The 25,919-nt window shown below is 39.8% G+C and overlaps 1 protein-coding gene across 1 annotated transcript in view; it reads right to left on the reverse strand.

The window, feature by feature from the left end:
• The window catches only part of MACROD2 (mono-ADP ribosylhydrolase 2), a 1,523,237-nt gene that overhangs the window by 14,804 nt on the left and 1,482,514 nt on the right, over window positions 1–25,919 (reverse strand). Inside the window, exon 10 of the mRNA XM_058679322.1 lies at window positions 10,599–10,643. Within this exon, the coding sequence (XP_058535305.1) occupies window positions 10,599–10,643 (45 nt within the window). The remainder of the gene's footprint in view (window positions 1–10,598; window positions 10,644–25,919) is intronic.

Below are 25,919 nucleotides of genomic sequence, written 5' to 3' on the forward strand. Positions count from 1 at the left end.
CCCTCCTCCAAATCTTTTCTATTAAAATTAAAAAAAAAAAACTGGCCTAAATTATTTAAAGTTGAATCAATAAATAAGAATCTGTAAAATGAGAAAATTCGATCATATTCTCCTGGATCTATATATAGTTGTGGTTACATATGTTGGCAAATCTGGGTGAGTTTGCTTTCTATCATCCTTTCTGCGAGTGTGTGTCTTAAGATAAACTGAGGTAGGGCCCGGCGGCATGGCCTAGCAGCTAAAGTCCTTGCCTTGAACGCCCCGGGATCCCATATGGGCGCCGGTTCTAATCCCGGCAGCTCCACTTCCCATCCAGCTCCCTGGTTGTGGCCTGGGAAAGCAGTCGAGGACGGCCCAAAGCTTTGGGACCCTGCACCCAAGTGGGAGACCTGGAAGAGGTTCCTGGTTCCTGGCTTCGGATTGGCGCACACCGGCCCGTTGCGGCTCACTTGGGGAGTGAAACATCGGACGGAAGATCTTCCTCTCTGTCTCTCCTCCTCTCTGTATATCCAGCTTTCCAATAACAATAAATCTTTAAAAAAAAAAAAAGATAAACTGAGGTAACTACTAATAATGGCAAGTAGGATGGAGAATCCTGAGGGGGTAGAGAGGTGAGACTGGAACTAACTCGAGGAGCCTTATGATGCATGATCTATAAGTAAAAATATATGAATTCTTAGAGGAGGGGTCAGAGAGAGAGAGAGAGAGAAGCTGGAAAAAGATTGATATTTCTGAGAAGGGAGAAAACTGTAGAAAAAGAAGGGTTGACTCCATGTTAAAACACATCCCCTACCCCGTGGCATGAAATTCTATTTGCATATCCACAGGGAAGAATGATCGTCCCTCTCCGTGTTCTGACAGCAAATGAAACCTACGCCATAGAACATGGCAGAAATTCAGGTACATAAGACCATGTGTCAAAACAGAAACACGGATCTGTAACCAGCACAGTGATCATGGAATTATCTACAGCAGCCCATCAGACTGGGCTGTCTCTCCCACTTTCCCCAGCAATTTTTACTGACTTGCATTTGAAACCACCTTAGGAACACAGGAGCAACCTCCCATGTTTCAGCAGGGCGACTAACATTTACATTGTCTTGTGACGCCACAGAAATCATGTCCCTGGTCTCAACCTTTCCCTCCACCCCCGATCCTCACAACAGATTTTCAGATTCTGTATGTGGAGGCAGGGAAGCCACACTTCCTCAAGGGATGGTATTCCTAATGGGAGCAGATTCTATAGAAAGTAAAAGAAGACTCTGCACATTGGAAGGAAAAGCTGGTGAGAACACCCTTCCTAATTAAAGGGGGTGTGACCACCATGGTTTATTACATGCTGTGAAAGGCTCAGAAAGGGTTGCACAATCACACTCTGTAAACACCTGTTGAGGTAGCTCACTCATAGGATGGAGCCACTTTTGGGGAAAAGGTAATGGTGGTTTTGCCCTTAGCTCATTTCCCAATCAGGATCTGAAGACGTTGCACAGGAAATGACTTCAAGACAGTGAAAAAGAAGACCTTGTTACTCTGCCAATCAGAGACATTAAAGCAGATCAGTATCTTGAATCAGGTAGACCTGTTGGCCTTCTCCATGGTTCTAACTGTTCTCTGAATAAGTTTATACATTTTCTGTGCTTTTCAATGAGTTGGGTAATGTGCATCCTATGACAGTCTTGCTTATGATGATAATAATAACAGCCAAACGCTAACAGGGCGTCAGACGTTTACAGACACAATTTCTCTTCTTTACTGTTAGGAGGAAGTATTTCTTCCTTTGCTTCTCACCCAGGGGAAAGGGAACATGGGCTGCTGTGTCTCCCCTCCCCTCTTTCTTCACTGATAATGAGCCCAGGAGAAGGGACAGCCCGTTAACAAGTACTCTCTCAAATCCATCTGCTTACAGAGAGGGTGTGCACTGGCCTGCTCTCCATGCCAGAAGCTCCCTGGGACAGGCTGTTCAGCTAACCAAGGATACCAGCACTTGATCATGAGCAGGCAGGAATTCAGTCTCACCTGGGAATGAAACCCGCCATTAGAAAGCCTATGTAGAGGCTGGGCAACCAGATGCTGTGCTGACAACATTAGGAATCAAACTACTGTTGGGATTTCCACTTTTCCCACAGCTTTGCCTCCTTGACTGGTGCTGACCTACAAGGAGATGACAGACTGTCATAAGGTATCACTGGGAACCCCAACATCATGTAAAAGCCATATAGAGGAAGCTACATAATGTATCTTTTTAAGTTAGAAATGACTCCTCCTGGCTGAAAAGCTCGTTGTCAGTTATACTTCTGGGCCATGGCAGTTCTGTGTTCATGCCAAAGTCACTTTCTCTCCAGGCTGCTGGCAGTCAGCAGCTGAGCATGAGGGAAGAGGAAAACAGATGCCAGTCAAGTCTGCCCTCAATCCTCAGCCTGGGCCTCTAGACATTTCTCTGACTGCAAATGAAGGTTCTTATCTAATCCTCCTTCTCCTCTTCTCTCCTTTCACCTCCCACTGCACATCCACTTTTTAAAAAGTGTGTGTTTTTAAAATAAATATTAGTGGAAAGGTAATGACAGATACACAGACTGAGACAGAGAGGGAGAGAGAGGGAGGGAGAGAAAAAGAGAGAGAGATCTTTTGTTTGTTGATTTTGTTGGTTCGCTTTCTAAATGGCCACCATAGTACACGGCCATTTGTGGAATGACCCAGCAAGTAGCTACACTGAAGCCAGCCACCAGAAATGTTAGTCCATGCAGTTTGGCCAGGCGCATCAGCAGGAAGTTGAATCAGAAGCATAGTAGTAAGAGCTTGATTTGGAACTCTAATGAGGAATGTCTGCTATACCACAGCTGTGGCCGCTAGAGAACACTTCACAAGTCAAAAGCTTAGGTTTCCTGCATTTCTGCTTCCATCTTGATGGCTCCTACCTTAAGAACCCACAACAGACACAATTCATACATTTGGTACACCTTTCATGGTGAAGCCAGTAAGACTTCAGGCAAGAAAGTTGGCAGCACACAAAGGTGCCCTTGCAGAAATTTACGCATTGTGCTAGGTTTGAGCTTCACTTTCACAAAAACACCTTCTCTATATTTTCAAAGAAAATCTGAATGACTTGCATGATGCTTTAGTTTTATAAAAGGGAGACAATATCATTTCTTCATAAAACTGAACTCAGTCAGACCTGCCCGAACAATGTAAAGATGCATTTACTGCCTTCTAGACAATGGAACATGACATCAAAGATAGCAAACATTTCCAACCTCCCTTCTTGAGATTTGTTTTTTGGAATGACTTTAAAAGTATGTTACAGAAGAAAGCAAATTATTCAAAAAATATCAACAGTCACAGTATTGGCCAACATGTATATGTCTTGACCATCTCCTTTCCATGGCTTGAGAGCCCATAACTGTATGCACCACCCATGATTTTTTGCTAATATGAGATTATGATATTTAGAAATAGATTTTTCAAAGATCTCTTTGTCTTTTATTTGAACGGTGGATTTTTGCAGAGAGAGAAGGAGAGACAGAGATAGGTCTTCCATCCACTGTTTCACTTCCCAAATGGCCTGTGTTGCTGGAGCTGAGTAGATCTGAAGCTGGAAGCCAGGAGCTTGGCTTCCATGTGGAAAGGGACCCAAGGCCTTGAGTCATCCTCAATTGCTTTCCCAGATCATAAGCAGGGAGCGTGATCAGAAGTGGAGCAGCCCGGACATGAACCCATGCTTGTATAGCATGCCAGCACTTTGGAGAAGAATCAGCCTATTACACCGCTGCATTGTCCTAAGTGAGGGATTTTTAAAACATGTACTTAAGCAAACTAGATGTGAATCTGGGTTTTTATCATCACATGAGGGGGACAGTAAACATATTAGGGAAGGACAAAATAATTATTTTATGCTCTTTGAATCCCTTGGCATATACAAAGTATAGCAGTATACACACAACTTAAAAAGCAAATAGAAGTGTTTTTTTTGGTTGTCTTTTGGTTTTGTTCTTTTTTCCTCATGGCTAAGTTTTCTAAAGGAAGGAGGGGCAGATCTTATCCTCACTAGAAGCTTATGAATGTTCTGATTTTTTTTCCTTTGGTCTTCTTGTGGGTAGAGAGAGAACTTTGGGCTCTCACTCCTCAGAAGAACGAAGAGTTAGTGCAATCTTATTTAAATAGTTACCAGTATGGCTCAAAATTACGTTGAAGTTTAAAGATGTTTTCTTCTTGATAAACCCCCACATACACTGAGACTCAACTTGAAATTCACCTGTCATCATGCTGAGCTAAAGTTTGGCATAGATCTGTGATTCAACAACCTACATAGACTTAAACACAAGGCTTAAGCCAGAACATTTTTCTGTAGATATCATCCGTGATTCAAACAAATGTTAAATCTTAAACTAGTGTCTTGCTTTTCTTTAATTTAAAAATTCTTGATAAGGGACTTCACAAGTTTTTTTTTTCCCTCCAACAGAGTTTGATTGAAAACTTCATGTATTAACTGACAGTTGCCATGGCGAACTTTCATTTTAGTTATCAAAACAGGACTAGAGGAAATGCGATGTTATTCTCATCTTTGGGGGTGAAATGGGGGTTGACATTACACTGTGTCTATTCAACAGACTTCTTTAATAACATAGATTCTAAAAACTAGCATACATTGCCAAATAAATTATTATGATTACATTTTTCTCAGTGTCCTCCCAAGTCTATCCAACATGGCCTATAAGTCCAACTGTGATAACAGCTTGAGAAATGTGAGTATAAGTGCGTCCTATTCTGATACAGGATACTTTGTTAGGCATTCCTTTATGCATCTTATCCTAGTGGCTTCACTGGGTTTATATCTTCTTTTGCTTACATGGCATCTTGTTTTAAAGGTAGAACCGGATTCTTCCATTAACCCCACATCATCCTTCCTCTCCTCTCCTCCCTTCTCCTCTCTTTTCCTCTCCTCGTGTTCACTCCCTTCCACCAACCTGGCTATAAAATATCCTATAATCATCCGCTGGACTCCTTCTTGATAAACATCACACATTGGTCTAGAACAACAGCGTCCCATGCAGGGATCTACAATAATCTTCCAGGTTATACCTTTTAGCCTTCTAACCTCCCTGCTTCTACTCTTTACTCCCATAACCTACCTTGTATGCACTGATCAGTGTCTTCTTTCAAAACATCACCCGGATTGTGTTGCTCACCTATTTATACACCATTTCTTAGAAGAAGTTCCAAACCCAATTCCATGGCTTAGCATCATATGTCATCTGGCCCTACATGTGGCTCTAGTGTCATCTTCCACTTGCTCCTTGGCTCTGCTTTATGTCCCTCATCATCACTAAGCTGGTGCCTTCCTCAGGATATCTGCAGGTGCTGTGGTTTCCTCCCACTTGGCCAACACATATATCCATATGCCTTCTTGTTTCTCATCCTTTAAATTTTACATTAAATTTGACTCCCAAGAAAGTCCTTCAGTCACCACCTAATCTAAAATGTCTCCATAAGGAAAACCTATCTCAAATGACACATGCATTTAGAATTATCTGCTCTATTATTTGTTTCCTTGCTGTATAACCCCATATATCTATCACACCCCATAGGAATGTAAGTTTTGGGGCCAGCTCTGTGGTGTGTTGAGTGGTGTCAGAATCCCATATGGGCACCGGTTCAGATACTTGTTGTTCCAGTTCTGGTACATTTCCCACTGATGTGCCTGGGAGAGCAGCAGAGGATGTAAAATACTTGGATCCTGTATCCATATGGGAGACTGGAAAGAGGCTTCTGGTTGGCTAATCTCTGCCTATTGGTCATTTGGTGAATGAACCAGAAGATGGAAGATTCTCTCTCTTTCTCTCTCTTTCTCTCTCTCTCTCTCTCTCTCTCTCTCTCTCTCTCTCTCTCTTAAATAAATACATAAGTGCATTTTTTAAGAATGCAAATTCCATGAAAAAATGGCACTTGTCTTTCCTAATCTGTCTTGTCTCCTTGGTACCTAGCAGTACTGTGAGAATTTCATTTCATATTCTATTTTATTTCTGCTGCTTCTAGACCTTCCTTTAAGGCCAAGATATAAAAGGACCCATGCCTAATTTTTCTCTCTCTTAGCAGCTGCTGCAGTATGCCAGGTTTCTAAAATTATACCACAGAGCTATGGCGACTGATTTTGCTTTTCCCATTTATTAAAACAGAAACAGAACCTAAAAAGCCTTCTACATTTGATAAATGTGCTATTTAAAACATTGGCATTATAGACTACAAAGGTTTTGAACACTTAGCCAAGTTTCCTGTGGCTTAAGTTAGTCACATCTAAGGTCAATACCATGACCAGAATGAAAAATTTTGCCAATGGTTAAATTATCAGTCATCCTCCAAATTTCTGTCACAGGTGTGAGATGGACGCTGACCCATGGGGCTGGGTTCAGTAAAAACAGAAGTGAAATGCTGGGAATGGCTCAGTGCATGCAAACACTGGACTCTAGTGAAACTCCTTAGCTGGGCAGAGGGAAATGGGCTGTCCACTACTGGGCTCAGGACAAGAGTTTGCAATGCTGCAAATAAACCTTAAACCAGAATTTCTTTAGAGAGGTGTTTTGTGAATTTGATTTTCAATACTTGATTTTTCTAACCGAGCAGGATTTTTTGTGGAATGGATTAGATTTAAAGAGGTATGTATTTGACCCCAATTTGAGCAACCCTCTAAGTATTAACTTTTTATTTTAAGAAAAGGGTGTACAGCACTCCATGGGTGGGCATGGCTGCATATTACAAATGATGACATAAGTGTCATGTAATGATGCTATTCAAGAGTTTGGGACCGGGCCTGAGGCAATGGGTCAGTTGCTAAGTCCTTGCCTTGTATGCCCAAGAACCCATATGGGTGCCAGTTCATGTTCTGGCTGCTCCACTTCCCTTCTTGTGGCCTGGGAAGGTAGTAGAGGATGATCCAAAGCCTTGGGTCCTCGCACCCACATGGGAGACCTGGCAAAAGCTCCTGGTTTGTGGCTTTGGACCAGCTTAGTCCCTGTCATTGTGGTCACTTGGGGAGTGAACCAGCAGATGGAAGATCTTTCTGTATCTCTTTCTCTCTCTATATATCTGCCTTTTCAATAAAAACGAATGGAGTTTGGGATCATTCAGATGAATATCTCTGACACACACAGGTTTCTACTTGTGACTCAGCAGAAGCAATTCCTCCTGTTAGTCTGGAAGAACTAATGAGAGAGTTGGCCCTGCTTCTCCTTAAGCAGTAGCCCTCTGCTCCACTTTGCAGTGCAACCTGCTTTCTTGGTTGCTCCTGTTTCTGGCAGAAGGTGGAAGCCTGAAGTTTGGCCATGAGCATAGCTTTGTCCTCTGAGGAACTCAACTGTGTATCTGGCTTTGGTGTGGTTGAGTTGCCATAAATAGCTGTTGATGTTTTGGGTCCCTGCTTGCTCAGTTAGGGGCCAATTTCTTTCAACAGTGCATAGCCATGAAAATGAAAGGACATAAGGAAAAATGAACATGCCAGGACAAAAGACGATCAAAAAGAATTACAAACATTCACACCAATCTGTTTCTTCCATTTGTTATCAGGGAAAAGCCTAGCCTTGAGGATGAGTTTGTAGGACATCTTCAGAGATAGTCCTGTCTCAACACACTGTAAGAGTCTGCAGACAGCTATAGGAAAGCTAAGAACATGGACTTTGGGGTCAAACTTGAATTCAAACTCTGGATCTGTATTTAAGCAAGGAACTAATCCCTCTTAAGCCTCAATAATAACAATCCCTGCCTCATAGACTTCTGTGTATCAGAAGACTTCAAGCATGTTAAGTGGTTTGCATAAAGCGCCTGCCCAGTTAATGCCTGACCCAACAGAGGAATGTAGGGGCCGATAATTGTTAGTGCCATCTCTTCAGAATTCACACGTTTATTGCCCTCTTGTGATTGCCTTGGTAAAGACTGCAGCAGGTGTGTTTACACCATAAACATGTGCAAACATCTTCATATGGATTTTACCCTTGACCAGAAGGTCACTTTACCAGCACCTTGCTAGTGTTAGGTATCCAAGAGGTTGTTTACTATTCAACAGCATTCTGGGCAGTTGACTCACTCAAGCAGGCGTTCACAAGTATCAAATGCATTACAGTCCAGCATTAAAGAGTCCACAGTCTGTTGCTGTGATAAGAGGTAACACAGAGCAGAAGGAGGCAGCAGTTAATGACCTGAGAAGGCTGACTCAGATCCATCTTGGTGAACAACATGCTCTAGTCTGAGATCTGAATGAAGCCAGCCTACATATCAATGTCTGTTGGGACCAACTGGCACACTATGAAACTATGATGCACAAAAATCTCCCATGATTTCACACGTAGAGATTAGAAAATGGAGAGCAGCTACCCAAGCCCATTCTGCCTGAGTGCTTAAGCAAATTTGGGCCATTGAGTGATTTGACATCTGCAGCCAGTTAGGGAGAAGAAACTCCCAGGAAACCCATTGGGGCTTGAATCAGAATGATGATCCAGTTAATTCCCACAAACCTCAAATGCTGACTCCAACCTTGTGTCTGCACTGGCATTAATAATAACTTCTTTAAAATTCTTCCGTGTGGTGGATAGTTAGCTGAATCACATTAAGAAGTATACTCCCTTCACCTAGAATTGTGTACTTATAGCACTTATGCCAAATAAGATCTGTATATGGGTTCAATAAAAGGGGAGAATCCCCCACAGTTAACGGATATTCCAAGGACACCTCATGTGAGCTAACTGAAATAGAATAGCAAGCAATAAATTCATGGAAATTAATTCAAGACAGCATGGGCATTTAGTCTTTTTTATTCTTTAACATGATTTTTTATTTGTTTAGGCTTTTTTGTTTATTTCCTTTCTTCTTCTTCTTAATTTTTTTCTTCTACAATAAGACACTCTTTCATGAGTTTAGAAATGTTGATTATAATTGTTGTTTTATCTGGATCCTATGTTTTACCAAAAGCAATCAATCAGGTTGGATTCTCTTAGAAGTAGACAACAAGAAAAGAATTTGAGTGTAAGCCTTTCACTTGAGATTTTATCTCAAGAAGAATCAAAAGGATAATAGAGAATTAAGAGAAGAAAGAATGACAACTAGCACTGGGTGTGTTAAAGAGTAAGTTCCACTGCAAGAAACTAGCTCTCCCTTCTACTGGTACCATCTAGAAAAGAATACAGAATCGAGCTCTCCATGGCAATAGCCACCAGTCACATATTGCCAATGAGCAGTGAAATGTGATTAATCTGAAATGAGATAGGGATGTAAAATACACATTGCTTTTAAAGACAATATAAAAACAAAGAAAAGAAGCAAAAGTGCCTAATGTGATTTCTTTTTAAAATCACTTCTTGAGGCTATTTGTACTAAGGATGTTTCGAATCATTCATTTTTAAAATTTTGGACTAATATACAATACATGTACATTTCTGAGGTTTCCAATCTAGCTTTTCAACACTATGTATTGTTTAAACTGATCATCTCAAATAACCAGTCTATTAAAGAAGTCTTTATTGAAATGGACTCTTAGTTTTGTGTTTAAGACCAATCACCTCCCCGTCCTAGTTCTTTGTACAGAACATCATAATCATCACCCCAGACTGTTATGTCCACTTTGCAATGTTTTAATACCTGCTATGCAACCCGATGTACTGATTCACCCATTCACGGTTAAAGACACACCGAGTTGCAACCTGCGACCAGAATGTATAACTTTAACAGCTGGATTTACTTCACCAACACTGATCCCTTTGTGGAAGAGTTGATGCACACCTTAATTTCTGATAATGCATGTCATATATATGGAAAATATATATATGATGGCCACAGCCTCAGTTAAGGTCTTTCATGCTCTATAAAACCACTCCCCACTAAGACACCAAGTCCATTTTTAACTCCCCAGGATCTGGATGGGCTTGTGACTCCAAGAATAGAGTTTTGTGAAGGTGTTCTTATGGGACTGCTAAGCCTTGGTCCTCAGAAGAGTTCTACTTTCTCTGGGTACACTTGTTCCCTCAAGAGAAAGACATTTCAGAAGATGGACACCATGCTGCGAGGAAGCCCAGGTGAAAGAAAGAGGCTATGTATAAGTGCTTCAGAAAATCATCCCAGCTAAGATTCCCAGACAGCCAGTATCAACCACAAGCAAGATCAGAAAGCACATGGACCTTTGATTCACTCCAGCTCCTGCTAAGGCCCAGACTGTGAGAAACAGAATAACTACATGCTTTATACTTTGCTGCTTTGATTTTTTTACTGTCTTGTTTATTGACTTTTTAAAATTATATCTTCAGAATATATAAGCAAAATAGGTGATTTTTAAAAGTCACTGTGTTGTGGGAGTGATTGTTATACATCTTTATTAACTGCAACACCATATTCCTCTTTTACCTTAACTGTCAAACTCAAAATGTAAACAGAGTCACTAACAATATAGTAAATGTTAGATTAAAGTTTTAGCACAACTTCATTCTTGTATTTTGTGACATGGACCCTACTTGCCTGTTTTCTTAACCTTATTTTGAAAAAAAGGAAAAAACTTCAGAACACAACATAGACAATAAAAATGACCCTTGTTCACCCTCAAGTTGCAAAATAAGAATTTAAAATACCTGAATCTTCTTTCATGTCAACATCTTCTTCTTCATTATTATCATCTATTAAAAGATAGGAAAAGACAAAGAAAGGCTTAGAAGAAAGCAGGAAACACCATCATTCTATGCAATGCTGCGGTTTGAATATCCCCTACCAGGCTTAATTGGAACTTAACACTCATTAAGAGATGGGGCCATTGACACGTGATTAGATCAAGAGGACCTTCCCATCACGAAATGCTCAATTCTTCTATCCCAGGCTTGAGGTGGGTGTCAGGGGAGTGGCTTCCTGATTTAGCCCACATCTGCCCTTCCACCCTATTCTGACGCATGTGAAGGCCCCTACCAGATCCTGGCACTGTGCTTTTGGATTCCAGCCTCCAGAACCATGGGCCAAATAAATTTCTATTGTTCATAATTCCCCTAGTCTGCAGTGTACTGTGACAGGTGCGGGTAAAAGAGCACACTGCCAAACAAAAAACGAAACAAAACAAAATAAGGCAAAATTTAATAGAAAAGAGAACATTTTACTAGTATGCCGAGTTAATGTATACCCATTGCAGCATAACTTCACATGTAGGTTTTATATTTGCTTTTTAAAAATTATAATAATAACTCTCAAGAATTACTTATTGAGAGTTATTAATAATAACTCTCAAGAGTTACTTATTAATTATCAATTACTTATTGATAATTTGGGATATTACAATGACAATCAAATTTCATTGACTTTAAATGACACATTTACCACATTTGTTGCTTAAGATTTATTTTAATTGGAAAGGTAGAGAGGAGAGACAGAAAGATCTTCATTCTACTGGCTTACTCCCCAGATGGCTGCAATAGCTGGAGCTGAGCCGATCTGAAGCCAGGAGTCTCCTCCAGGTCTCCCATTTAGGTGTAGATTCCTAAAGCTTTGGGCCATCCTTGACTGCTTTCCCAGGCCATGAGCGGGTAGTGATGCAGCCTGGACACAAACTGGCACCCATATGGGATCCCAGGAATGCAACACAAGGACTTTTTACCCACTAGGCTATCGTGCTGGGCCCACATTTGCCACGTTTTTAGCATATGCATGCTCACCTCAAGTTTTGTGGATATCATTATTTGGTAGTAGGCAAACAACAGATGTAGGTTCCCTGCACTGTACCATGAAAATTACTGCTTTGATGCTCACATTAATCCAAGTCACTAACTGGGGGCTTCTGGGACCTCCCTCCAGTGGTATCCCTTCCAATTAAATGGATCTCATCTCCCAAAGTAACTATTTTTAATTAGACATCTGATTCCTCTGCTTTGTAGATGATGCATTGAACTCTCAACACATTGTCATCTCTTTCCTTGAATGTTCTTGCCATCTAGCACTCTGTTCTGAATGTTTGTGTGACTCCTAGTTCCTAAGTTGAAAACCTAAACTGTAAGAGAGACCTTTGTGGTGATGAGATCATAAGGTGGGAACATGAGGAACAAGATTAGTGTCCTAATGAAGGGTCCAAAAGAGAACTTCTGCACCTGCTATCAAAAAATGACACAAGGAGAAGGCAGCTGTCCATGAGAAAGACAGCTTCCATCAGCTTTCACATCATCCAACACCTTGACCTTGGATTTTGGTCCTTTAAAACAATGACGAATAAATTGTTTACAAGCCACTCAGTCTGTGCTTGTTCCATTACAACAGCCTGGATAGACATCACTGTCACTCAGGGCCAAATCTTATCCATCTCCACATTCGCTCCTCTCATCACTGTGGTGCCATCCAAATTCACACCGTCAACCTTTGCTTCAGTTACTTTAGTAGTTTTCTAACTATTCTTCATTCCTCAATCTCATTTCCTTTACTTATGGTTGACAAATCAATCTTAAAACCCAGATTTCATCAGTCCACTATTCTAAAGTGGCTGCCGTCTGGCTAATGGGGGAAGTCTAGAGGAACACTTGAAGCCAACAATATCTTGTTCTGACCACCTGTTTGTTTCACCACGTCTGTTACACTTGTGCTGACACCTTCAGGGAGGATAACCCGTGACTCTTCAATTTTCTAAGTCCCCTTCAGTCTTCTTCATGCCTTGGTCCTACTAAAAATACCCATCTCCATCCCCATTCCACCCCATACTTCAAGGACAAGTTCAGGAACCATAGCATTTTCTTAACCTAAGTTTTAATGCATTGTGTTCTAACTTTTACTGTATCAAGTTCTTACTGCCTTCTGCATGGAAAAGTTAAGGACGTTTTGGGAAAAGCTCTGCCTAGCAGTTGCTTCATTTACTCAATCACTAGGCATGTGATCTTGGAGAACTGATCCAATCTCCACAAACTTCAGGTTCACCAGCTTGAAAGTGGGTTACAAGGAATGCTTACTACCCTGAGTTATTATAACGATTAAATGACTACGGCCATGTGCAGAACTAGGTTAGCTATTGTGATAGCATTAAATGCTAAATGTAAATCCCCTAGGAAGTTGGTAATTTTATTACTCCTACCTTCAAATGAAAGAGGTAGGTCTACACAGAGGAGTAATACTAAGACAAGACGTTATCCATGAAGCCGCAAAGTTTAAATACTAGCTCCAAAGCCATGTTTGCCCAAAAGACTTCCCAGTAGCCTAACTGGAAGACATGTCCATCCTCTGGAACCTTCAGCTTGGCCCTGGCTGCTCTGTACAGCATATTGAAATCCACAAGCATATCTTACTTTCCCCATGACAAGTCCACACACATTAAGTGCCAAATTAATCTTGGTGTTTCCTACAGCGCCAAATACAAAAGCTTACATAACGTATAATAGGTTTCCAACTATGAGTGAAAAGCGAAAGAAATTTTGACTCATCCTTTATTTTCCCCCAGAAATCATGGAAGAGCCTTTTCATGCCCCTCTGAGATTTCAGACAGTCTGTTGTCATAGAGATTTTAGAACTTCGTAGAGAATAAGTTCTGTCTAAATGTTTTATATTCAGGGAAGTATCAGTGAAGGGTGATAGTGATTTTCTAAGATGATATTTCTAAGAAATAAGTATTCTTCCTTCCTAAATTTTATTCATAGAAAGAATGAAAGGTAAAAAATTATGTAGATCACTAAATTCTCAAGCATTTAGATAGTAGAAAAGTTTTTGCAAAGTTTGCAAGTCTAAAATCTCAAGTGAAAGAAATTTTCTGATTTTCTCTGCATAATAATATAATAACTGACCTTCATCAATACTCAGCACTTAAAGGAGTGCTAGATTGAATAAATCTAAGAGGTGACTAAATGATAAAACATGCATATGGGAGGCAATTGCAAAGCATCATAGCTCCTGGGTCTATTTGTTTAAAAGTTTCTTTTGACTGTTGGTTCCCACTCAAGAAGCAGCAAGGAACTCATATCATCCATGGATCAGCAATTCACACATGGCTGACAAGATTTTCGTGGAAGCACCCTGCCGCTGTTGCTTCTGGGTGCACTGAAGCAAGGCAGCATGCTCAACATGCACTTCCTGAACTGCTTGCTTTTGCTCTCTGGGACGCTACGCCAGAAACCCAGAAACCCAGCGGTAGCTGACATGACTCAACCGGGTGCCTTTCTTCCCTTCCCTCTCTCACTTTGCTAATTCCCTAGTGCAGTTTCCTCGGATCACCTCCCAAAGAAATCACTTCTGCCTGGATTTTTGTTTTAGGTTTTGCTTTTGGGGGGAATTCAAACTAAGTGTGATCACACTCAAGCGGAGGGAAAAACATTTGGCTAAACACATGGATGGCAACCATCAGGATGCTTTCAGAAAAAGAAAAACCAACTCCACAGGGCTACAGGGAAGAGCACAGATGGCCTGCTGCAGTAGATCATTTCAGTGCTACCTCTCCGACACGGCACCTTAGGCACTGAAACTTTATCCTGACCAGTGACAGAGTGATTAAGCCACTTCAAAGGGGTGACTCACCATCTTTTCAAAGACAACATTTTCATACAGGAATTGACTAAGAGATTACAAACTTGTCTTTAACATTTTGGCTAATATTTTATTATTCTTTCAAAATGATTTCCCTATTTATATTTGAAAGGTAGGCAGAGCCAAAAATAGATAGGGAGAATATTCTACCCAGTGGTCTATCCCCATGTGCCTGCAGCACCCACGTCTGGGCCAGGTCAAACACAGGAACTCAGAACTCAGGGCAGGTCTTCACTATAGATGACACAGGCCTAACGACTTGAGCCATCACCTGCTTCCTTCCAGGAAATGCATCAGCATGATGTGGGAACCAGAAGCATGGCTGGGAGTTGTCCCCAGACACTCTGATATGGGAGGTGAATATTCTAAACATCATCTAGATCATGCTGCCACACACCCATCACTTGCCTTCACATTTTAGAAGCATTTATATTAAAATCAAGCACATGGATACTTAGGTGCATCTAATGTGCTGTTATATATTAGTGAAGTTTCTTTTGGTTGGGCATTATTTCATAGAATGTGCTTGTTTAACTCATAGTTATGCAGGAAATTTGTACCAATAACTTTTTCCAACAAATCTAGGAGAAGAAAAGAGGCAATATTTTAAAAATGTGATAGCCTGTGGAGATACGGAAGTCTGTCTTCCAGAACTTGGAAACAGTCAGGGGACTGATGGAATGTAGGCACAGAGCTGCTGTCCTTCTAGACGGTTCTTCAGGCATCATCCTTCTTCATTAGAGGACAAAAACGAAATAAAGGTTTCTAGCCACATTGACACAAATACCATTTCAAAACTGAGAACAATCCATCAGCCGGTATTGTTCTGTGTGTTCAGAAATGCCAATTCCAGAAAATGCCCTTCCTTTCCTGGGCATGTATCATACAGTGGCTAAAAGCTCCATTTCATCTTAAGGGGCCTCTTTGATGTTAATTTCATAATGGATGCTGGTTTTATGCACAGCGTGCCTCTCTGTGAGATTAGCCTGTTGAGTTCTGCATAAAATATACAAATATGACTAAAGTTCTTATTCTGATAAAAACGTGTGAAAAGTAGCTTGTTTCTCAAACTATCTGGGTTTTTTGGAAGCAGCTGGCTATAGCCAGTACATTTATAAATGTACCGAGTAAAACAGCTATGAATTCAAAGTCATGTCACAAAGGAGTGTCTAACCTCATTTGAATAATATCTAATCCATCTACTTTGATAGCAGGTAGAGCTAATGTAAGTGATTTTTTACTTAATCATCCTATCTATCTTTGAACTATAGCATGGCAGTAGGATGGCAGGATCACCATGGCTCATGGCCAGGAGCTGTAGACCATCTGAGAGATGGGCACAGGAATAGAGATTAGCTTCAGTGGCCAACAACTGGCCTGGGAGGAGGAGGATGCTATGAAGAAAAACGTTAACCCCGTGAGAGTTGAAACCATCCTCCCCATTGCCAAGGGAGGGTCTCAAAGCTTTGGGCCATCCTCGGCTGCATTCCCAGGCTACAGGCAGGGAGCTGGATGGGAAGCAGGGTCGCCGGGATTAGAACTGGAGCCCATATGGGATCCCGGAGCGTGTAAGACGAGGACTTTAACCACTACGCTATCGCACCGGGCCCAGGATTCAATTTCTTACCACAATCTTCTTAGACTCTCCCTATCTTTTTAGCATTTCATTATTAGGGGCTATTGAAAACTATTTGCATATGTGGAGAAAGTAAGGTTTTTAATATATAAAACTCTTTCTCAAAATATCCATGTAACAGGGAAGACAACTCTTACAGCTTCTTGTGAGACTTAACAAAGAGGGGAGGGTGGTTGCCTAACGTTGTGAGTAAGTGTGACACTAACTCCAACAAATGGCTAAGTACATGTTCTGAAAGATGAATGAAAGGGCCGTGAGGAACTAGAGCCTGGCCAAGTACGGCAGAGACTCGGGGGGAGCATGTGAAATCATGCGAGGAGATGTGCCCTTGTTTCTGGAACCACGCTTACCTGCTCTGAGAGGTTCTAAGAACTTCCACAAGCACAGGGACAGTAGAAAAGCAGAGACAGCCATGAGATGGCTGTGGATGATGGAATGAATGGCAAGGGAGTGAGACTGCCAACTCTCCTAAGACACAGGGCTGGGGGCAGAAGCTGTTCCTGAACACACACTAGAACACAGATTGAGAACGTGCAATTCCTCTACTGTTTCTTTTTATTTTTATATGTGTGCTTTATTACACATTATCTCATGCATCTACTATCTGATAAAAAACATTTCCCCTGCATTTGCCTCAATGTTTTCAATTAAACTAAAAGACAGAACGTGGTCTCACCTGTATATATCTGCAGAGCTTTAGCGAAGCACCCTCCTGGGAGTTTTCAGTGGACATTACACAATCCTCCCTTTTTCAAGTATCATGTAATCATGTCTTATTCCTCCAGAACTTCCTAATGAGATCAAACTCTGCTTAGTCAAGGCTCATGTTCCCAGACCTTTATCTGTTGCCCTGTTTATCTGCATTTGCTCCACTCGCTGCATACTCACCCCTCCTCAGGGGACAGATTGCTATCTGGCTCTGCCTGCTGCCTGCTCCTACATTCAGGTTGCTTAGTTACAGCAACACTTCACTGGATTTTCATTGAAGGCAAAATGTGTTTGTAGCCTTTGAGGCCCATCAAAGTGGAAATGGTTAGCACCCATTTCCTAAGCAAGCAGTTAACTCATTTATGTCACATTGCAGGGAGCATGTCTTGAGAGCTCTGAACACTGATGTGATTTGCACATTATACATGCACAAATGCGCCATGTCCCCGTAAATATTCATAATTATGGAAAACTCTTAATATGTGTGCCATGTGCTTTTTTTTCTGCACACTGAATGTGTCATTTGGAAAATTACAAAAGTGCAATTCAGACTTGGGCCTTTTCTTATGTTTCTTTTACTTACCTGAGGACTGCTAATGTATTCATTTTCCAATGCTATTGCAATAAATCTCTAAGTGCATAGACCTCCTGTATGGGTCCAACGAGTTTAAAATCCACTTATTGGCAGAGACACATTCCCTCCTGAAAGGTCAAAGGCACACTGCTTCCTTGGTTTGCCACAGTCTGGGGGCTTTCCACATGCCTCAGCTCGCCCTGCCCCCACCTTCAAAGGGAATGACGTCACGGGTCTTTAAACATTTGTTCTTGGTCATGTCCCTCTCTGCCTCTCTTCTCTCCTACCACCTTCTCGTTATAAGCACCCTGGTGATGACACGGACCACACCCATGTAAAATCCCTGATTTTAGTCCATCTTGCTGGCCCTTGCCAAGGCACCTAGCATACGTATGTCCAGGATGATGATGTAGACATCTTTAGGAACCATTTTTCTATCTGCCAGGCTTGGCAAATGAGAAAGCAGATTATTTCTGCATAAACATTTCTGAGAAGTATCGCTGAGAGTGAGCCTATTTACAAGTGGACTGGTTTCCTTTGGGATCAAGCTCACAGGCTTAAAATGAAGGCGTTTTTATTTTGAATTTTTTTGTTTTTAACTTCATTATTCTATAAAAGGTTTACTTTACCCTTCATGTTTTAAAAACATCCTTTATTTTCTTATTTACCTCTCCTCTTCTTCTTTCCTCCCTCCTGCTCTTCCTTCTTTCTTTGGTTTCTCTCTGCATTCTTTGTCCTATTTTTTCCAAAAATAGTTTTCTTTCACCTTTGTCCCCCTTCTCTTTGCTTTGAAAACAAAACAATAATACTACAAAACCAAGAGATGAAATGGTAGATTATTTGCAGCATATACTGAAGGGATTGATAGTGTACAAAGAATCCTTACAAATCAATAAGAAAAAAATAAAATAGTAAAGTTATACAAAGGATATGATTAGCGTTATCATCTAAGAAATTTTGAGACAAGTAGTTGGAAAGAAAGAACAATCTGCACTAATAAAAAAAAAATGCACATTGTTACCAGTTAGCCACCTTCCTTCTCACGTGAAAGCGACTGCCTGGCAACATGAAAATGTGACCCACTGGTAAGGCTCTGCATGGGAATGCAAATGCAGATTGCACACTGCTAAGAGTTGCTGTTTGCAGTTTTGTCTCCAGAATGGTAATTCCGAAAGTTCTGCAGTTGTTCCCATTCCTGCGCACTGAAATACACTGGCTGATTTGACAATTGCCAGTAAAAACATCTTGTTTTTCTGTGCATTTTTTAAAAAGTAATTCTATTTCCTTTTTAAAGAGGTTTTTTTTAAAGGTGATGGTGTCAATATTTATCTGTAGAGGTAGTTTTCCAAAATAATGATTTATAAAGAAATACAGAATACTTTGCAGAAATGATTCCAATTTTCAATAATATGGTTTTGAGCTAATGGTAAGACGATCAAAAATACGCTCTGGAAGAACACAATAACTTGATAAAGATGCTCACAGTTTGTGCTAAGTGACAAACAATGAGTCTCAGACTGAGTTTTGTTTTATATGTGTCCAGGGACCAGAAGGATCAGAAACAAAATTCATCACTGGATATTAGGACAAAGAATGGTTTGTGTTTTCTTCTTTACGCTTATCTGATGTTTATACTACAAACCCATACTGTTTTTGTAATAAGAAGTTATGTGTTTTTAAGGATAACCACAAAAATTGAACTACTTTAACATTTTTTCATAAGAAGTAAACATGAATGTTTAAAATTTATGATGCTTACTGACTATTAATTCAAACTGTCACTCCTTATAGTTGGAATTGGCTCACCGTGGTATCCACACATGATAAAACTGAAGCAAGAAAAATTTATATTTATATTGTATACCAAGTTATACAATCCTTGGGTAGTTATAACATGATTAGAAATTATTTCTTGAGATGTCAGCACAGTTGCATAGCAACACGGGTTAAGCTACAGTGCCAGCATCCCATATGGGCTGTGATTCAATTCCCGCAGGCTCCATTTCTGATCCAGCCCCCTGGGATGCACCTGAGAGCTAGGTGCTTGGGCCCTTGCATTCCCGTAAGAGATGTGAAAGAAGATCTGGGCTCTTGGCTTCAGCATGACACAGTCCTGGCCGTTGTGGCTGTTTGGAAAGTGAACCAGCAGGTGGAAATTCTCCTCTCTCTGTCTCTGTTTCTCACTCCCTCTCTCTCCTTCCTCTCTCTCTCTCTCTCTCTCCCCCTCTCTGGGTGTGTGTGTGTAACTGTGCCTTTCAAATGAATAATCTTAAAAGAAAAATAAATCATTTCTTCTGATGACAAACCCAGTGGTTGATTTTTCTCCATAGTGTAGCTTTCTCTGACTGTCTCAGGTTTCAAACTGTCAATTCCCTCTCTCAGAAATTCACTCACACTATTATCCATACTGCCTTCAAGCTGTTGCTTTCCAAGAGTTACTACTCTTGGGAAAAGGATGACCAGAGAGGTGAGAAGGGCAATGAAAAAGGACATGAGGATATGTCACATGATTGGAGAGCAACAGCATTTTGGGTACTTTAGCACTCTTTCAGAATTCTAGCAGATACAACATTTGTGGCCTTGATGGCACAGAAATAGCTTCAAAATATTGGGCATGCTTTCAGAGTTACTATGAGCAAAGCACTGCACAGAAGGAAGATCAAACACTTCCAGCTATGTGACTGCAATTGATTTTTTACTTCTATTAGTTCCCCCCCACACCCACCCACTAATTTTCTCCAGAAAGAAAATGATGAACACAGGCCATGGAATTTGTTGTTGTTGGAAGGCCTATCCAGAAGTCATGAGCTGAATTGGTTCTTTTTAAACAAGGATGAACCTAGATTTACTATGATGTTACATTCTGATAAATCCATCATAACTGGAAAATATAATTGAGTTAAAAACACATTTAATACCTTGAACTGATCAAATCTCATAGGCTACAGACTCAGTACACTGAAATGTCACTTGTTTTCCTTTGTGATCTCAGAATTCACTGAGAGTTGCACCTGTTCCCGCTACCTAGCATGTGAAAGAGGACTGTAAAATATAACACTACCACAGGAAAAGCTGAATATTCAAAAGTGGCCCCCACTGAGTATGCATGGTCTTACACTGTACATCAGGAACCTTCTATATACAATCTGTCATGTTACTGTTAGTCCCGATTGCCTATTATAGGAGCAGGAATACTAACATTTGTCAATCATGGATTCACAAGTTGCAACCAAAACACACTGCTGATACGATGCTCAACATCACTTCTCTAGTTCATCTTTTAAAGATTACTGCAAGTCCACATTTTTCATGAAAGTTGCCCTAATCAACCTGCTCTGCACATACATTTGCCTGCACATCTCTGGACAAAATAACCAAATGTTATACTTGATTATTTTTCTAATATTGTATTCCAACTCTTTGTACAATACTTCCTTCTGCAAGCAAATCATCATTGTGTCTTAAGTGTAGCAGTAATAAAAGCCTTTGAGGCATAGCAGCAATACAACAAATATCAGTTGACAGAAAAGCAACTGAGATAAACATATCAGAACAAGGGAAATAAAAAAGAAATAAAATGAACATTTTTTAAATAGAACATGCAGGTAATTAAAAATGTGAATATCTGTAGAGGACATAATTTTTAGCTTTTCAGGAGAAGGCATTCTTTCCTTATTGTAGTAAGTTGGAAAGCATATGAAAGACACTATCCTACTGTATTTATTCATGTCAACAATACTTCTGCTTTCTGAGGAAAATGATTTTTTATGCAACAGTTTCGTTACTATCTCACTTTTTAGGTTTTAATTTACTTTATAATTACCTAGTATTTATAATATAGTAAGTGATTATAAAGTGTGTATATATATATATGTTTAGCATTTGATGAAAATGATTTTTTATGCAACAGTTTCATTACTATCTCACTTTTTAGGTTTTAATTTACTTTATAATTACCTAGTATTTATAATATAGTAAGTGATTATAAAATGTGCATATATATATATATATATATTTAGCATTTGAGGTTTTGTATTGGTATTGGAACTCAAAAAACTCTCTGTTCTGTTACTTTTTCACTGGTGAGACAAAAGAGAATTCAAAGAAGAAATAATATAAATCCCAACCAAGACTATGTTGGAGTATATATGCTGTTTGGATAGACAGAAACAAATAATAGAAATCAATGGAGAAGAGCATGAATGAAAGACACATTCATATCAATAACATTTGTTGCATATTTGCAAGATTATAAAGAGGCCAAATTCATTAGGAATCATTAAGAAGATTTTTAATTTGTTTTGTTTATGGGATAATAGGTATATATTGGAGATATAAAAATGTGCATCAAAAGCTAAATTTTTGGATTTTCTTTATAATTCTGTTAAGATACACTTTTTCAGCATTATCTATTTCTGTCACTGTTAAGATATGTGAAATCTAATCATGTTTAAATGCTCAAATAAATTGATAGCATATCTGTAATTCTTTCAGTATAAGACAATTTAGACAAACATTTAGATTTATTAAACAGTTAATTGGTGTTAAGGTATAATTTTCAAATTCAGAATAGCCTTTAATTTTTTATTTGAATTATTTGAGTTATAATGCACAAAGAAAATCTATATTTAAGATTAGAAGCATCCTCAGCAATGTTTATATTTTATAAACTAATTTATGATTCTTATGGATAAATTGTATCTACTATTAACAGTTGTCAGAAATATGATGTTATATTGTGAACTATTTCTTAATCTCATGGTTAAAGTATTGAATTTTCTCCCAATATTCTCAGGTTTATGACATGTTGTATTTGACAGATGTCCTCAAATATTCATGTGTCAATTGCCTCATTACTGTGATGTCTATCAAGAGAGGGGCAATTTAATTATACATTTAAAATAGTTAAATAATTATCATAAACATGAATGTGCTTTTCTTTATAAAGTAAATCTTCTTACAGACAGGTGCCATGTTTGAAATGACATAATTTGCATTTTGGAATGCATTTCCTATCTTGCAGTTGTTATTTAAAAGTTATACAATAATGATATCTCACTACTATAAAGTTCACACAAGTTATTGTATAAGCTATATACATTTCCCAGATGAAAAATATTGATGAATTTCATTGCCTTCAGGCTTAAATATTAAAGATTAATGGATGGACATTTTCTGATCAATGGATGGACATTATATGATCAATCAATCAGTTGGGGTTATAAATGACTCAGTAGGAAGTTGAAGCTTTCTAAAATTCAAATATTTGTATGCGCTCACAAGGCAATTTTACCAACCAATGGTCAGTGAGAAAAATGAAAATCATTAATCAAGTAGTGAGCTTTGCTGGAGGTATGTAGCAAGTAATTAATGAATTTGTTCTTCTTTGCTTTTGGCTCCACATTGATTCATTAACTGTCCCATGCCTATAACCAGTTAATCATAACATTCTGAGACTATTATTCTAAGGGGATAAGCCATAATACATGAATGGCACAGTGAATATGCTGGAGCTTGGAGAATTGGGCAAATTTTGGGCTTGGGGGGCAAGCAAATAGTTCATGGAGGCCAACATATAAAAATTAAGAGTACAAAGTAATAGCATAAATTCAGAAGTCTAGACTAAGAGGGCACCACGTATGAGACCAGGAAGCAAAAGGTCAAGCTCAGAGTATGGGTTGCACATCCATCTAGAAAAGCTAGAATGAAGTGTCAGCTTGGAGAATCACACAACACACTCCATTCATAGACAAAGACTCTTTGAGTTTCTCAAGCAGCTAAGAGAAGGGTGGTTTGCCTCCATAGAGGTCCTCAGTATACATGCGATTGCCTTGTGTTTTGGGAATGTCCTGTGCCTTGAGAAATATTCAACAGCAACTCTAATATCTACCCACTAACTGCCAGAAGCCTTTCCCTTCCCCAAGCTGGGAAGAGCAAAAAAATGTCTGAAAACGTCTCCTGGACAGAAAAACCATCCCTAGTTGAGAACCACTATAATGAACAAATCAGACTTTCTCTAAAGAGGATCTTTCAAGTTTCCAACATCAGAGTTAAAATTCTCTCAGTTCCTCCTGCTATTATGACGCAAGTGAATATCCATGGGCTCTTTATGAGGTCTCAGACTCTGATTAAAAAATGTGTTTTCATATTCTGGATTAGGAATGGTCTTGCTTTTAAATTCAATGGAAACAATACATAATAAATCCTACACACTGAAAACTACAAACCTTTTATATAGAGAACAAAGAGCTATCTGAGTTGAATCACACAAATATCATTTGCCGTAGGTTATGTAATGGTGCACAGTAGGTATGAATTATTTGCAACCAAAGTGTATGATAATCCCATAAAGCTGCCAGGTTCTGCTTCCAAATAATACATCTGGAAGAAAAAATTCAAATGTGTTTCACCCCACAGTAAAATATAAAGCTGTTTTTAAAAGTCATTGCTGATTTCTTTTTCTTTCTTTTTATTTCATTTTCTCTTGTTTAAGGTATCTAATGCCCTTCTGTGATGGCCACTGTTATTAAATTGTGTCCCTCTCCTTACCCTAAATGATCCTTATTCTCTGTACTTTGTGTTGTTTCTGCCCTTTGATAGAGCCTTTAAATAGACAGTTATAATATAGCAAAGTACAGAGAATAAGCACCCATCTAGGTGCTGGTTCTAGTCTGGCTGCTCCACTCCAGATCCACCTCACTGCTAATGACCTGGGAAAGCAGGTGAGGATAGCTCAAGTCATTGAGCCCTTGTACTCACGAGGGAGACCTGGAAGAAGCTCCTGGCTCCTGACTTCAAATGGTCCAGCCCCGGCTGCTGCAAGCATTTGGGGAGAGAACCAGTAGAGATGTTTCCTTTCACTCTCAGTTTCTTAGCCTTTCCAAGAGAAAAACATAAACTTAAAAAGAAAAAAGAAGGACAATATGGTGAAACTATATGATGAAGGAGATGGGTCATCAACAAGCCAAGGAGAGGGGCCTCAGAAGAAATTTTGGGCTCCTAGTCCCGAACATTACGAGGAAAAAAAATGTTTCTGTGTTTTAAGCCAACAACTTTCTGATACTTTGTTTTGTTTTCTTCAGAGTCAGTAAACCAACACAGCCGATTTTCAGTCTTCTTCTGTAGTTGCTGTATTAGAGATCCTGTAGAAAGCTCTACAAGATTTCCCTGTTACCACTTACTTGCCTGTCTAGAAGCACATTCCCTGGATGATTTGGATAATACTGAATTCTGAGATTCATCATAAAAGACCTATCTGATTCAAGTAAGAAAACTTCCCTGGGGACATTAACAAGTATTAGAAGAAAGTGGAACTAAGCGGTTTTGAAAAATAATGAGCAGCAGATGAAATTGGATGTGCAGCCTGGAAGATCACCTTGGATTTCTTGGAAAGTGTTCTGGGATGTTTCACCTATCATGCCCTGGGCAAAGACACCTTTCTCTGTATCAATCTAGAGCTCTGTGGCTTCCTAGCTGTGTATCTTTGTTTTCCTCAATATGCCTTGTTTTCAATCTTGCGTAAGTTATTTGAAACACCGGTGGTACTCAGCCACTCTTGGCTGGTAAGTAGGCAGCTCACTTCTGGGGTGGGTGCTGTGGCACAGGGACTCAATCCACCACCAGAGATACCTGCATCTCGTGTTTGTGTGCCACTCTGAATGTGTGTGTCAGGAGTGACAGCTCGAGGTTTCAAGTCCCGCCTACTCTGTGCTTCTGATCCAGCTTCCCGCTCATTCACCTGGGAGTCAGTGGATGTGGCAACCTGAATGGAGCTCCTGAGTTTTGGCTTCTGCTCAGGCCGTTTCAACCATTTGGGGAATGAACCAGCAGATAGACACTGTCTTCCCTAAGTCCGTTTGTCTGCCTCCTTCCTGTTCTCTGTCATGCTGACTTCCAGATCAAATGAATCAATCTACAAAAAAAGTGCCTTTGTGGCACAGTTTGTTATGCTTATGTCTGTGACCCAGGCATCCCATATGGAGCATTGTTTCAAGTCCTGGCTGTTCCTCTTCCTGTCAAGCTCTCTGCTAATATGCCTGGAAATGAAGCAGAAGCTAGCTCGTGTATCTGGACCCCTGCATTCATGTGGGAGACCTGGATGGAATTCCTGGATCCTGACTTGGCCTCTGTTGATCTCTGCCATCGTGACCCTTTGGGGGTGAAGCAGTGGATGGAAGATCTCTTTATGTATCTGTTATTCAAAATAAAAATTTTAAAAAGCTCTCTTTGTGTTGTCATTTATGAAAAAGATGACTTTCTCCTTATCCTACTGGCCCCTAAACCAGCACATCTCATAGGTTGTGATAAAATCAGACAGTCAAGCTGAATCATAAATACATTTCCTTTTTATTTCTTCATTTGAGATAATCAGAAACATTAGATAGATTGGTTGGAGATAGAAATCTAGGCTAGAGATGGGACTTGCACCTAGGATTGGGTATCCTAATTGGCATCCTAACTGGCATCCCAACCTCATCCCATCACCAATCGCCTGTGGGCATT

The sequence above is a fragment of the Ochotona princeps genome, chromosome 22 (assembly GCF_030435755.1).
Source record: "Ochotona princeps isolate mOchPri1 chromosome 22, mOchPri1.hap1, whole genome shotgun sequence".
Lineage (NCBI taxonomy): Eukaryota > Metazoa > Chordata > Mammalia > Lagomorpha > Ochotonidae > Ochotona > Ochotona princeps.